Source organism: Rattus norvegicus, chromosome 3, assembly GCF_036323735.1.
Source record: "Rattus norvegicus strain BN/NHsdMcwi chromosome 3, GRCr8, whole genome shotgun sequence".
Lineage (NCBI taxonomy): Eukaryota > Metazoa > Chordata > Mammalia > Rodentia > Muridae > Rattus > Rattus norvegicus.
The window spans coordinates 184,389,338-184,403,867 of NC_086021.1; the positions used below are offsets into that span (position 1 = coordinate 184,389,338).

Below are 14,530 nucleotides of genomic sequence, written 5' to 3' on the forward strand. Positions count from 1 at the left end.
CATAGGGTGTCTATTGAGTATGTCTTCTTTTATTTACATGGAAAGTACTGCGATTTGCAAAAGGTTTGCCACAGTTCTTACATTCACAGGGTTCCTATTCAGTGTGTATTATTTTATGGGCTACGAGATGACTGTTTTGGGAAAGGTTTTACCACATCAGTTAAAGTCCAAGCATTTTTCTCTAGTACCTATTCAATTATCCAGTTGAAGATGTTTGTGATGTCTAAGGGTTTAAGAACATGTAACACATTCATTGGGTTTCTCTCCTGTATGTGATTGTTTATGTATTTGGAGGTCACTGCTTTGTATAAATGTTATAAAACCACAATGGATGCATTCAAAAAAGTTTTGCTCCTGTACGTGTACTTTTAAGATTTTAGAGACCACTGCTTTGTGAGAAAGCTTTGGAACATTGGTTAAAGTTAAAGGGTTTCTCTCCTGTATGTGTTCTTATATGTCTTTGGAGATAACTGCTTTCTGCAAAGGCTTTGCCACATTGGTTACATTCATAGGGTTTCTCTCCTGTATGTGTTCTTATATGGCTTTGGAGATGACTAATTCCTGAAAAGGCTTTACAACATTGATTACTTTCATAGGGATTCTCTCCTGTGTGAGTTCTTTTATGTTTTTGGAGACTACTGTTGTATGCAAAGGCTTTACAACATTGGTTACATTCATAGGGTTTCTCTCCTGCATGAGTTCTTATATGTATTTGGAGAGTATTTCTTTGTGCAAAAGCTTTGCCACATTGGTTACATTCGTAGGGTTTCTCTCCTGTGTGTGTTCTTTTATGTTGTTGGATACTACTGCTGTATGCAAAGGTTTGGCCACATTGGTTACATTCATAGGGTTTCTCTCCAGTGTGTGTTCTTTTATGAATTTGGAGATTGCCTCTTTGGGCAAAGGCTTTCCCACATTGGTTACATTCGTAGGGTTTCTCTCCTGTGTGTGTTCTTTTATGTTGTTGGAGACTACTGCTGTGTGGAAAGGCTTTGCCACATTGGTTACATTCATAGGGTTTCTCTCCTGTATGAGTTCTTATATGGCTTTGGAGATGACTGCTTCCTGCAAAGGCTTTACAACATTGATTACATTCATAGGGTTTCTCTCCTGTGTGTGTTCTTTTATGTTGTTGGAAAGTACTGCTGTATGCAAAGGTTTGACCACATTGGTTGCATTCATAGGGTTTCTCTCCTGTGTGTGTTCTTTTATGATTTTGGAGATTGTTGCTTCGGGCAAAGGCTTTGCCACACTGGTTACATTCGTAGGGTTTCTCTCCTGTGTGTGTTCTTTTATGGTTTTGGAGATTGTTGCTTTGGGCAAAGGCTTTGCCACATTGGTTACATTCGTAGGGTTTCTCTCCTGTATGAGTTCTTATATGTCTTTGGAGATGACTGCTCTGTGCAAAGGCTTTGCCACATTGGTGACATTCGTAGGGTTTCTCTCCTGTATGAATTCTTATATGGCTTTGGAGATGACTGCTTCCTTCAAAGGCTTTGCCACATTGGTTACATTCATAGGGTTTCTCTTCTGTGTGTGTTCTTTTATGGTTTTGGAGAGTACTGCTCTTTGCAAAGGCTTTGCCACATTGGTTACATTCATAGGGTTTCTGTACTGTATGGGTTCTTTTATGTTTTTGGAGACCATGGTTTTGGACAAAGGCTTTACGACATTGGTTATATTTATAACGTTTTTCTCCATTACATGTCCTTTTATGTCTTTTGAGACTACTCCTTTGTGCAAAGGCTTTACCACATTGATTACATTCATAGAGTTTCTCTCCTGTCTGTGTTCCTTCATGATTTTGGAGAGCACTGCTTCTTACAAAACCTTTACAACATGGGTTACATTCAGAAGGTTCTTCTCCATTATGTGTCCTTTTATGTGTTTTGAGATTATTCCTCTGTACAAATGCTTTACCACATAGGTTACCTTCATAGGGCTCCTCTGCATTATGCCTTTGGGTATGACTCTGAACTGCAAAGCCATTACCATACAGAATAAAATCAAAGGTTTGCTTTCCATTAGAACTTCTTTCATACCTGCAAATACAATTGGCACATGTAAATTTTTTCTCACATTGATTATATTCATGAATCTTTTTATATCTATGAATTCATTTCAAATTTGGTTTAAGTGTAAAGAGCAAAATGATCTTAACATAATATCAGTTTGTTTACATTCAAAGGTGTTGCCTATCATTTTGGGTTGTCTTCAATGTTTGAAGACACACTGAATAGGAAGAGAATTGATTACATGACTCATATTTATTCCATAATTTTTCTATTAAGAGTGTTAACATATTTGAAGAAAACTCAATGAACTCAGAGCGTTTGTAGACTGACTGCGAAGATAAATTTTGCTACATCTGAGGAATACTACAATTGCAACATGAGCCAATGCAAAGAGGAACATTTCTATAACCCTAATCTCATAATGTGATTCAGCACTTTGAATGTGTAAATGTCACCAATCATAGTCAAAAACGAAACATTTATCAACTTTTCCCACATTAAGAAACTCTCCTCAAAGTGGTATCTACTGTACATCTTCTAATTGTTCTGGAAAAGAGAGAGGTATGTTGCTTCTTTCAGTATCACTATGCCCTTCTGGCTTGTATTCATAGGGACATATGACATCCACATTAAAAGAAGAATAACACATTCCATTCAACACATTACAAAAGAAAACTTCTACATTACATTTACAAAATTTCAATTTGTTTTCCTCACAGAGATGTGGTACAGGGTTTAAGGTTTCTCCACAAAACCATTCTTGAATCTCATAAACTGTTCATATCATTAAATTTAGCCATGCTGTTACAGAATACGGTTCACCACAATTTACTATGGACTATTTGCTTGTTAAAAGGGTGTAGACATATAATGATGACCTAATCAATATGTTCTGCAGTATGTATTTTACCCTGTTGCTTTTCTTTAAAACTTGCTGCACACATGAAATTTTCGTGGGAGGCATTATCTTATCATCTTTCATGTGAAAATTACCTTCCAAGTCTTCCAGAACTTTTACAATATTCTTCAGTAGTATGGTCTTTCCAAATGTATCCTAAAAATGGTATCAGAGAAATTATGTTAAATAATTGGAATTAGGCAACATTTAAGATACTATCTTTAGTGAACTTTAGAACCATGTCTGATTTACTCAGTTCATTCTTCCACATTTTTAAGTGAAATTAAGAAAAAAAAATTGAATCAGTGTTGGGGATTTAGCTCAGTGGTAGAGCACTTGCCTAGCAAGTGCAAGTGTCCCTGGGTTTGGTTCCCAGCCCCGAAAAAAAAAGAAAAATAAAACAAATTAAATATTAAACAAAACCAGCTGTGCCTATATTTTACAAAGTGAATGATAAATTCATTGAATTACCTATAGCGCTGAGATTCCTACAGGTCTCCAGCATTACACACTGGTAGAGACTCTTCTGAGAAGGATTCAGCAATGCCCACTCTTCCCCAGTGAAGTTCACATGTACATCATCATAGGTCAGGACATCCTAAAAGATAAAATACATGTGTACATGATACATCATGATACCACCTTCCAGTCACCATTTGCACCGAAAGCTGTAGCTTTCCCTAAGACCTGCGTACTCAAAATTGGTCTTCAGCGGTGGTCTATCAGGAGTACACTCACTCCTATGCCCACTGGTGAAACCCCAGTTTCTCTCCACTGACTATCCAAAGGTAGATACACCAGGAACTCGCAATGCACAGGAATGTCTGAGCAACCTGGGATGGGACCTTTCTGGTCTGCATCTGCTCCCAGAGCTGAGGCTGTCCTATTGCTCTTTAGATCAAAAACTTCGCCACATTCAGATGGTCTCTTAGGAGTGTTCTCATTGCAAATCATACAGGTTGGAACACACATTTGCTCCACAGTTTTTAAAGGAGAGATGAGCTTGGAACAATCTTGGCAATGGAGTGGTGGGGAGGCCGGGCAGAGGACAGACCTGGTCTCTATCTGTGCCCAGTGCTAAGGGTGTGTCATAGCCCTCCAGACCAAAAACAAGGCCAGAGAGTACTGGTCTCCCAGGAGCATTCTCATTCCTAAGATCAGAGGCATATGAGTCTACAGGAGGAAAAAGCTATAATCAAAAACAGCAAGATCAACTATCATTAGCAATAACTGGATGGGACTAGGCAAGCATAAGAAGTGAAGCATCAAAAACCAACACTAACTGTCATCATCACAAAGCAGTTCTCTCACCACAACAAGTAATGGGTATATCAACATACCAGCAAAGCAAGATTTGGATTGAAAATCACATCTCATGGTCATGATAGAGGATTTTAAGCAGGACATAATTACCTCCTTTAAAGCAATACAGAACACATGTAAATAAGTAGTTGCCTTAGGGAGGAAACAATAAAATCCCCTAAAGATTTACATAAAAAAAACTAAGAAAGAGGGGAAGAAATTGAACAAAATCATCTAGGATATAAAATTGTAAATAGGAACAAAAAGGAAACCACAAGGAGAGACAAACCGGAAGATAGGAAACATAGGAAAGAGATCAGGAGTAATACGTAAGCATCACCAACAAAATATAAGAGAACCTCAGGGGCAGAAGATAGAAAACATTGACACAACAGTCAAAGAGAATGCAGAAAACCCCCACAAAACTTCTAAATCAAAACATCCAGGAAATCCAGAACAAAACAGTGTTGTGAGAAGAGCAAACTTAAGGTTAGTAGTTATAGAGGATAATAAAGATGCCAAACTTAAAGAGACAGCAAATATCTTCAAATGTTTTCTGAAGTAAACTTCCCTAACTTAACAAAAGAGATGCCCATGAACATAAAAGAAGCCCACAGACTCCAAATAGACTGGACCATAAAAAAATTTCCTCGCATCACACACATAATTTAATGTCTGCTTCCTGCTATATGGATTATGTTACAAGATGTGTGATTTGTACTATTACAGACCCAGCAGTATGAGCGGATGAGAGACTTTTGCATCTCAGAAACTCCTTTTGTAACTAAGAATTGAATTTCTGTGAATCATGCCATTGACTGGAGGTAATAGAAAGGTAAAAGGATTTTAATGAACTACTTCTGAAGGAACCCTATTACCTCTTTTCTACTAATTTCTAAGCAATTGATAAAATTAGTCATACAAAACTGAATGTAGAACATTCAGAAATTCAAGAACTCAGAAAAGGACATGGGAAAGAGAGTTGATCACCCAGACTTGTGGGCACTCCTGAGACTGCAGGGCAGGAGAGACTTCCAACTCTCCCTACTATTGCCCACATCCCTGGCCTACGAGGAAACTGTATAGGGCCTGTGGGAACAGGAACATAGGCACAATCAAGGTGCTGTAAACTGCAGTCCCGACTATGCCCTGATCTGAAGAGACCCAGTCAAACAGCTCCCTGCACCCAAATCCTATGGGAGGGAGAGCTAGACCTTCAGAGGGGCAGACATGCCTGGGAAACCAGAGGAGACTACTCTCTGCCCACATTTCTGATTCTAGAGGAATTTGCTTAGTCCCATCTGGGTGCCCTGTGCAAAGACATCCTGGAGGAGGTAGAGGCCCTGCTGGCTAATGCCCTCACTGAGAGCTTAAACCCAACTCTGAGGAACACTTCAGACCCGAGACTAGAGGTAAGAACAACTTTTCTACTCCAAGTAACCTGCCTGGTGGACTCATGACACACGGCCACAGGAACACCTGAAAGCCAGTGAACAGGAATAACTACACTCCTGAAAGCAGAACACTCTGTTACCATAACAGGCTGAAAGAAAACAGGAAAACAAACTCTTGACACACATGCCTATAGAACAGGTCAAGTCACTTTCAGCAATAGCAGAACAACTTAATACCAGAGACATGCGGATGTTGACAGGCAACTGCAGGAACCCAAGCAACAGAAATCAAGAATACATGGCATCATGGGAGCCCAATCCTCCCACCAAAGCAAACACTGAATATCCAAACACACGAGAAAAGCAAGATGTAGATTTGAAATCACATTTGATCACGATGATGGAGGACTTCAAGAAAGACATAAAGAACTGCCTTAGAGAAATGCAGGAAAACACAAATTGACAAGTAGAACCCCTTAGAGAGAAAAAACAAAAATCCATGAAAGATTCATAGGAAAACACAATCAAACAGGTGAAGGAGCTGAAAATGGAAATAGAAAAAAATGAAGTTAGAACAAAGGCAGACAACCCTGAATATGAAAAAAAAAGAAAGAAAAAAGGAAGAGTCAAGGAGCTGTAGATACAAGCATAAAACAGAAAACTAGAGAAAGAAGAGAGCATTTCAGGAGCAGAAGATTCCATAGAAATCATTCACACAACTGTCAAAGATAATGTAAAAGGGAAAGAGCTACTGGCCCAAAATATACTGGAAATCCAGGACACAATGAGAAGATCAAACCTATAGATAAAAGGTATAGAAGAGAGTGAAGACTGCCAGCTCAAAGCACCAGTAAGTATCTTGAACAAAATCATAGAAGAAAACTTCACTAACCTAAAGAAAGAGATGCCCATAAACATAAAGGAAGCCTACAGAACTCCAAACAGTTTGGACCAGAAAAGAAACTCCTCCCGTTACATAATATTCAAAACACCAAATGCACAAAACAAAGAAAGAATATTAAAAGCAGTAAGGGAAACAGGTCAAGTAATGTATAAAGGAAGACCTATCAGAATTATACCAGACTTCTCACCAGAGACTATGAAACCCAGAAGGTCCTGGACAGATGTCATACAGACCCTAACAGAACACAAGTGACAGTCCAGGTTACTGTTCCCAGCAACTCTCTATTAACATGGATGGAGAAACCAAGATATTCCATGAGAAAATCAAATTCACACAATATTTTTTTTACAAATCGAGCCATACAAAGGATAATAAATGGTAAAGCCCAACACAAGGAGGCAACCTACACCCTAGAAAAAGCAAGAAACTAATCATCTTGCAACAAAAAAAAAGAGAAGACAAGCACACGAACATGATCTCACATCCACATATGAATATATCAGGAAGCAACAATAACTATTCCTTAATATCTCTCAACATCCATGGACTCAATTCCGCAATAAAAAGACACAGACTAAGAAACTGGATATGTAATGAGGATCCAGGATTTTGTTGCCTACAGGAAACACACCTCAGAAACAAAGACAGACACTACCTCAGTGTAAAAGTCTGGAAAACAACTTTCCAAGGAAATGGTCTGAAGAAGCAGGATGGAGTAGCCATTCCAATATCGAATATAATCAACTATCAAGAAAAAGTCATCAAAAAAGATAAGGAAGGACACTTCATATTCACCAAAGGAAAAATCCACCACGGTGAACTCTCAATCCTAAATATCTATGCTCCAAATACAAGGTCACCTATATAAATAAAAGAAACCTTACAAAAGCTCAAAGCACACCTTGCACCTCACACAAGAATACTAGGAGATTTCAACACTCCAGTCTCACCAGTGGGCAGATCATGGAAATAGAAATTAAACAGAGACATAGTAGACTAAAAGAAGTCATGAACCAAATGGACTTAAACAGGTATTTATACATCATTCTATCCTATAACAAAAAGACATACCTCCTTCTCACCACCTCATGCTAATTTCCTCAAAACTGACTGTATAATTGGGCACAAAACAGGCCTCAACAAATACAGAAAGGTAGAAATAATCCCACTTGTCCTATCAGAACACCACGGCGAAAGCTGGTCTTCAATAAAAACAGGGAAAGAACTCCCACATATGCAGGGAAGTTGAACAAGGCTCTACTCAATGATAACCTGGTCAAGGAAGAAATAAAGATATAAATTAAAGATTTCTTAGAATTTAATGAAAATGAAGGTACAATATACCCAAACTTATATATAGGACACAATGAAAGCTGTGCTAAGAGAAAAACGCATAGCTCGGAGTGCCTGCAGAAATAAACAGGAGAGAGCATATTTCAGCAGCTTGACAGCACATCGAAAAGTTCTAGACGAAAAAGAAGCATATACACCCAAGAGGAGTAGAAGGCAGGAAATAATCAAACTCAGAGCTGAAATCAACCAAGTAGAAACAAAAAGGACTATACAAAGAATCAACAGAACCAAAACCTGGTTCTTTGAGAAAATCAACAAGATAGATAAACCCATAGCAAGACTAACCAGAGAACACAGAGAGTGTGTACAAATTCACAAAATCAGAAACGAAAAGGGAGACATAACAACAGAATAAGAGGAAATTCAAAAACTCATCAGATCCTACTACAAAAGCCTATATTCAACAAAACTTGAAAATCTGGAAGAAATGGACAATTTCCTAGACAGATATGGGGAAATGAAGCTAAATTAGGAACTGATAAACCATGTAAACAACCCTATAACTGCTAAAGAATTAGAAGCAGTCATTAAAGTCTCCCAATGAAAAAAAAGCCCAGGTCCAGATGGGTTCAGTGCAGAATTCTATCAGACCTTCCTAGAAGACCTCATACCAATACTAACAAAACTACTCCACAAAATTGAAATAGACGAAGTGCTACCAAATTCCTTCTATGAAGGCACAATTACTCTTATACCTAAACCACAAAAAGACAAAAAGGAAAGAGAACTTCAGAACGATTTCTGTTATGAATATCAACGCAAAAATACTCAATGAAATTCTGGCAAACAGAATCCAAGAGGACATGAAAACACTCATCCATCATGATCAAGTAGGCTTCATGCCAGATATCCAGGGATGGTTTAATATACGGAAAACCATCAATGTAGTCCATTATATAAACAAACTTAAAGATAAAAATTACATGATCATTTTATCAGATGCTGAGAAAACAGTTGACAAAATTCGACAACCCTTCATGATAAAAGTCCAGGAAAGAAAAGGAATTTTAGGCCCGTATAGAAACATAGTGAAAGCTATATAAAGCAAAGTGGTAGCTAACATTAAAGTAAATGGAGAGAAACTTGAAGCAATCCCACTAAAATCAGGGACTAGACAAGGCTGCCCACGCTGTTCCTACTTATTCAATATAGTTCTTGAAGTCCTAGCCAGAGCAATTAGACAGCGAAAGGAGATCAATGTGATACAGATTGGAAAGGAAGAAGTTAAAATGTCACTATTTGAGTGATCCCAAAGTTCCTCCAGAGAACTACTAAAACTGATAAACACCTCCAGCAAAATGGCTGGGTACAAAATTTACTCAAATAAATCAGAAGCCTTCCTCTACACAAAAGAGAAACAAGGTGAGAAAGAAATTAGGGAAAAAGACACATTTCATAATAGTCCCAAATAATATAAGATGCCTCGATGTGACTTTAACCAAGCAGGTGAAAGATCTGTATGATAAGAACTTCAAACCTCTAAAGAAATTGAAGAAGATCTCAGAAGATGGAAAGATCTCCTATGCTCATGGATTGGCAGGATAAATATAGTAAAAGTGGCCATTTTACCAAAAGCGATCTACAGATTCAATGCAATTCCCATCAAAATTCCAATGCAATTCTTCAGAGAGTTAGACATAACAATTTGTAAATTCATCTGGAATAAGAAAAAACCCAGGACACCTAAAACTATCCTCAATAATAAAAGGACTTCTGGGGGAATCACTATCCCTGAACTCAAGCAGTATTATAGATCAGTAGTGATAAAAACTGTATGGGATTGGTAAAGAGACAGGCAGATAGACCAGTAGAATAGAATTGAAGACACAGAAATGAACCCACACACCTATGGTCATTTGATTTTTGATAACGGAGCCAAAACAATCCAATGGAAAAAAAGATAGCCTTTTCAGCACACGGTGCTGGTTCAACTGGAGGTCAGCCTGTAGAAGAATGCTGATCGATCCATTCTTCTCACCCTGTAGAAAACTTAAGTCCAAGTGGATCAAGGACCTCCACAGCAAACCAGATACACTCAAACTAATAGAAGAAAAAGTGGGGAAGAGTCTCAAACACATAGGCACTGGAGAAAATTTCCTGAACAAAACACCAAAGGCTTATGCTCTTAGATCAAGAATTGACAAATGGGATCGCATAAAACTGTAAAACTTCTGTAAGGCAAAGGACACTGCTGTTAGGACAAAACAGCAATCAACAGATTGGGAAAAGATCTTTACCAATCCTACAACAGATAGAGGGCTTATATCCAAAATATACAAAGAACTCATAAGTTAAACTGCAGGGAGACAAATAACCATATTAAAAATGGGCTTCAGAGCTAAACAAAGAATTCACAGTTGAGGAATGCAGAATGGCTGAGAAGCACCTAAAGAAATGTTCAACAGCTTTAGTCATAAGGGAAATGCCAATCAAAACAACCTTAAGATTCCACCTTGAACCTGTCAGAATGGCTAAGATCAAAAACTCCAGAGACAGCAGATGTTGGCGAGGATTTGGAGAAAGAGGAACACTCCTCCATTGATGGTGGGATTGAAGACTGGTAAAACCACTCTGGAAATCAGTCTGGAGGTATCTCAGAAAATTGGACACTGCACTACCTGAGGACCCAGCTATACCTCTCTTGGGCATATACCCAAAAAATGCCCTAACATATAACAAAGAAACATGCTCCACTATGTTCATAGCAACCTTATTTATATTAGTCAGAAGCTGGAAAGGGCCCAGATGCCCTTGAAGAGAGGAATGGATACAAAAATGTGGTCCATCTACACAATGGAATATTACTCAGCTATCAAAAACAATGACTTTATGAGATTCATAGGCAAATGGATGGCACTGGAAAATATCACCCTGAGTGAGGTAACCCAATCACAGAAAAACACATGGTATGCACTCACTGATAAGTGGTTACTAGCCCAAATTCTCGAACTATCATACATGCATAGAACACATGAAAATCAGAAGGATGATCAAACTGCATAATCTTCAGCCTTATATGTGACAGCCAAGAATAATCATGACCTTGAAACTTGTTGAGACAGGAAGCAGGGAAGAGACAAGAGCCACACCAAGGAAGGGGTCAGAATGATAATGATAAAAGAGAAAGATCAGTTACCAAATGCTTGGATTACATAAGGAATTGAAGCTGGGAGAATGGCATCCTAACCCTTGGGGTAAAGGAGGAGGTATGCCAGCAATATACTGTGACAGTTAGAGAGTGAGTTCTGATTAGAGAATCAGAAGGTCAGGTTTGCATTGACTTGATAAATAGGGCTCCCATGCCATTGGTCCCAGGGATTCAGACTTAACACTATGGAAAAGAAGAACGAAATGAATTAATTATATTCTCAAATACTATTTGTCAAATTCAAAACACACTGGATGGTCTGATATTTTTCAAGGACTGATGAGTGTACTAGAGTGCACCAAGTATTATATCTTTTCTCTAACATTGTGTATTTTCAAAGAGGAATAATAATTTTCCTGGTTAGGCATATCCACACTTTGTCTAGATCTTCTTTTTTTCGAACTAGTGGAAATACAGAAATTTGGTTCATACATTTAAGTTCAGTTTCGTTTTTAAGTTCACCTTTGCTCTGATCTGGAAAACGCCCCAAGATGACCAGTCTGGAAATTTACTGATTGTCTAAAATCACTTGCGTACTCATGGTTAATGAGAACGAGTTCCAAAGCAGAAATGCCTCGCCTTCTTTATTCCTCCTCCTTTTTTGGGCTGTGATTATACCAGCTCCAAAGTTGTCAGAGAAGTACATTCTTAACAACACAGGTTCCTCATAATTTGTAGTTCTCGAATCCCTAAAACAAGGAGGTTAGACAACACTCATTCATGTGTTCTTTTTCTCCTTAATGACAAGATAAACAACAGCATGAAAAGAGTTTAGGACAGTGTTCTGAGCACTGGTCAGTAGAGGCTTGATTAGGTATTCAAATCAATCATAACTGTATGACATCAAGAAAGCCTGAGCTACAACGATGTTGCTCGAAAAAGGAAGATATAAATTCTCTTTGGAAGAAAGAATGAAATTCTTAATTCTTGGGAAACAAGAACTGGAATATAGCATCTGTGGATAAATAATGAAAATTATAAAGCAATAATCAAAATTGACTTCATACAAAGGTGAACACAAGTGACTTTGAAAAACATAGAAGGAATGGCATTAATAAGATAGTTTTTATCCTTGTCTGTATGTGAAATGTTAACTGCTGAGATCTATATCATGACACACCAAGCTACAGACGGTGGCATCTGCTATACAATTTGGGGATGATTTAAGTTTGTAAACAAAGATTCCACATATCTGTATATTACAGGTCCTAAAATAGGAATTTATCATGCACTGTCTCAAGCTGATCTTCCAAAATTAAATATCCAGCAATCTACTTTTTTAATTACATGTATTATTTAGTATGTGATGTGAAATTACAAATTTTTCACCCTGCCTGAATCAGATACTTCTCCAGAATGGCGACTGCTATAGTAGACTCCCTTCTACTTTGGTCGTTGATCTAGCTATTTCCCGCCCTTTTTCATCTGACAGTTAACAGAGTACACAATTCCCCTGGTTCTCATGTGGAGGTAGAAGAAATGGACTGTTCATTATATGACTCAAATGAGCAAGTATAAAACACCATTTTGCTTCATTCCTTTAACTCAAGAATTTAGGCATTTCCAGCAAAAGAATGCAAGGTCTTGGGGAGCAACTGACCAAGATCAAGGCTACCTGATTCTGAGGCTAGTCTAAGACTACATTGTCTGAGATTCATTTCTATAAAGAGCAGAAGATACAGCTCTCTCAGAGCTAATATATTCCAGAAAGAAATCACTTCCCATATAATTGAAATATCAACAAGCAAAGGTCTTTTTAATGATACCATGGGCTCCGTTCTGTGCAATGCTAAAAGAGGAGCTAGCCAAAAAACAGTGTTTTGGATTCCACATATGCAGGGATGGATGATTTTCTATCCAGAAAAGGCCTCAGGTTGTTGAAATACAGTTTAAATAAGGACTGCAGGTCCTACCTAGGCAGCTAGCAGATTTACATAGCAAAGATCCCCAGAATCAGTTCTTAAGTGCATGTGAGTCCTGAAATAATAGTTTCTTTTCTTGTTATTGAGTCCTGATTTGGAGGTCCAGAGGATGACAAAGCTAGGAAAGGTAGAAGGTAGAATCTGCAGCAGCTGTGGTGGGTAGATCATTCACAAGCTGTGTCTTATACCAAGTAAGCTTCTGAAGAGTAGCGTCTTTTATAGGGAATAAGTAGGACCAAGTGGAAATTTTTATGAAGCAATCAGTAACTTTCATACAATGGTACAAACTAAGGAGAAGTCTAATAAAACAGTGCTGCACAAAGTGAACTCTAAGTATCCAAAACACGTCCTTAGCCAAGTCCATAGTTGACTTGGAACTGATAATCATATCCATATGGCAGACCAGGCCTCAATGTTCTTTGTGTCACCTTGAGCATGTTGTTACTGTCCTGTTCATTGATATCATCATGGGCCTTATCGCTGAGTGTAAACAAGATTTGTCCCCTTTTTTATGGTTTGTAGACAAATATCTGAAAAATCCTGCTAAACAAACATATATACTACTATCCTAATCTTAAACAGGACTGCTTAGCATACTCCATACCTGTGAGGTGTTTATAAGCAGTCCTACCTCAGCTACATTCTACTTAGTGTCACTTACTATAGCCTAAGCGTTGGTAAATCATTACATTCTCAATTCTACTCATGTAGTACACAGCTTATAATTAGAGTACTACACAACACACGAGATATTTCACAGCATCCAAAAATCAACTCAAATGGACCTTGTAACTGTTAACTACGAATGTCAGAACTTTTAGAATATAGTTTAAAACCCGGCGTTTCAGGGTTGATATCCTGCCAAGTATATTTCTCAACACAAGTGGCCGCCATAACGATTTCGGAGAAATGCAGGTTCCATAATAAAGTAAATCAGTATCCAACCTCTGGTACAAGGAAAGACTGCCACGGACCTCACAAGTGGCTGCATTAGTTCTGGCTGCCACTTTCCCTGCAGCCACTGGGAGGAACCATTACACATGTATCCTTTGCTAAGCAGCTTCTCCTCCTGTTTGTGGACTTGATCTTGCACTTACCATGTCGGGCGTTCTGACCTCCTCTCACAGCACCATGAAGACTGACTCAGCATGTACCACCAGGAAGCACTCAGAGGGGCTGACTTCCCAAAGGAAGTTGCTGACCTTGTACCTGGAAGAGCCACCTCCTCAGCTGACTGCTAACTCCCTGTCGAGGTGCTGATTGGCTAGTGAATTTTGAGTGACATCAGCCTTATCCTTAGGGTTCGAGGGTTTTAAAGAGACACAGCATAGTGATTCCAGCCTAGGCCAATGTTTTGCAATACCTGCAGATCAGAATTTCAGCAGCACAACCGCTTTTCTTCCAATAGCTTACCTGTCTGTCCTCCAGTCAACCTCCCTTGTTCCCTTGTTCGTGGTTTTGTTCCCAGCAGTTAATCCATGCAAGCAGGAAGGAATGATTTGACCTCTATCTACACTTAGAAGAGTGAGACCCCAGACAGATATCTCAGACTGCAAGTTGATTTAGGTCAACATGCACCCAGATAAACTACTTT

At 38.5% G+C, this 14,530-nt stretch overlaps 1 protein-coding gene across 1 annotated transcript; it reads right to left on the bottom strand.

The window, feature by feature from the left end:
* Window positions 1-258: 258 nt before the first annotated feature.
* On the bottom strand, window positions 259-14,096 carry Zfp873l3 (zinc finger protein 873 like 3). Its single transcript, XM_039106741.2, has 4 exons — window positions 14,034-14,096; window positions 3,385-3,511; window positions 3,009-3,069; window positions 259-2,042 (listed from the first exon to the last, which is right to left on the bottom strand). Exons 1-4 carry the CDS (start codon window positions 14,034-14,036, stop codon window positions 377-379), a joined length of 1,857 nt encoding a protein of 618 aa, XP_038962669.1. The 5' UTR covers window positions 14,037-14,096; the 3' UTR covers window positions 259-376.
* Window positions 14,097-14,530: the final 434 nt, after the last annotated feature.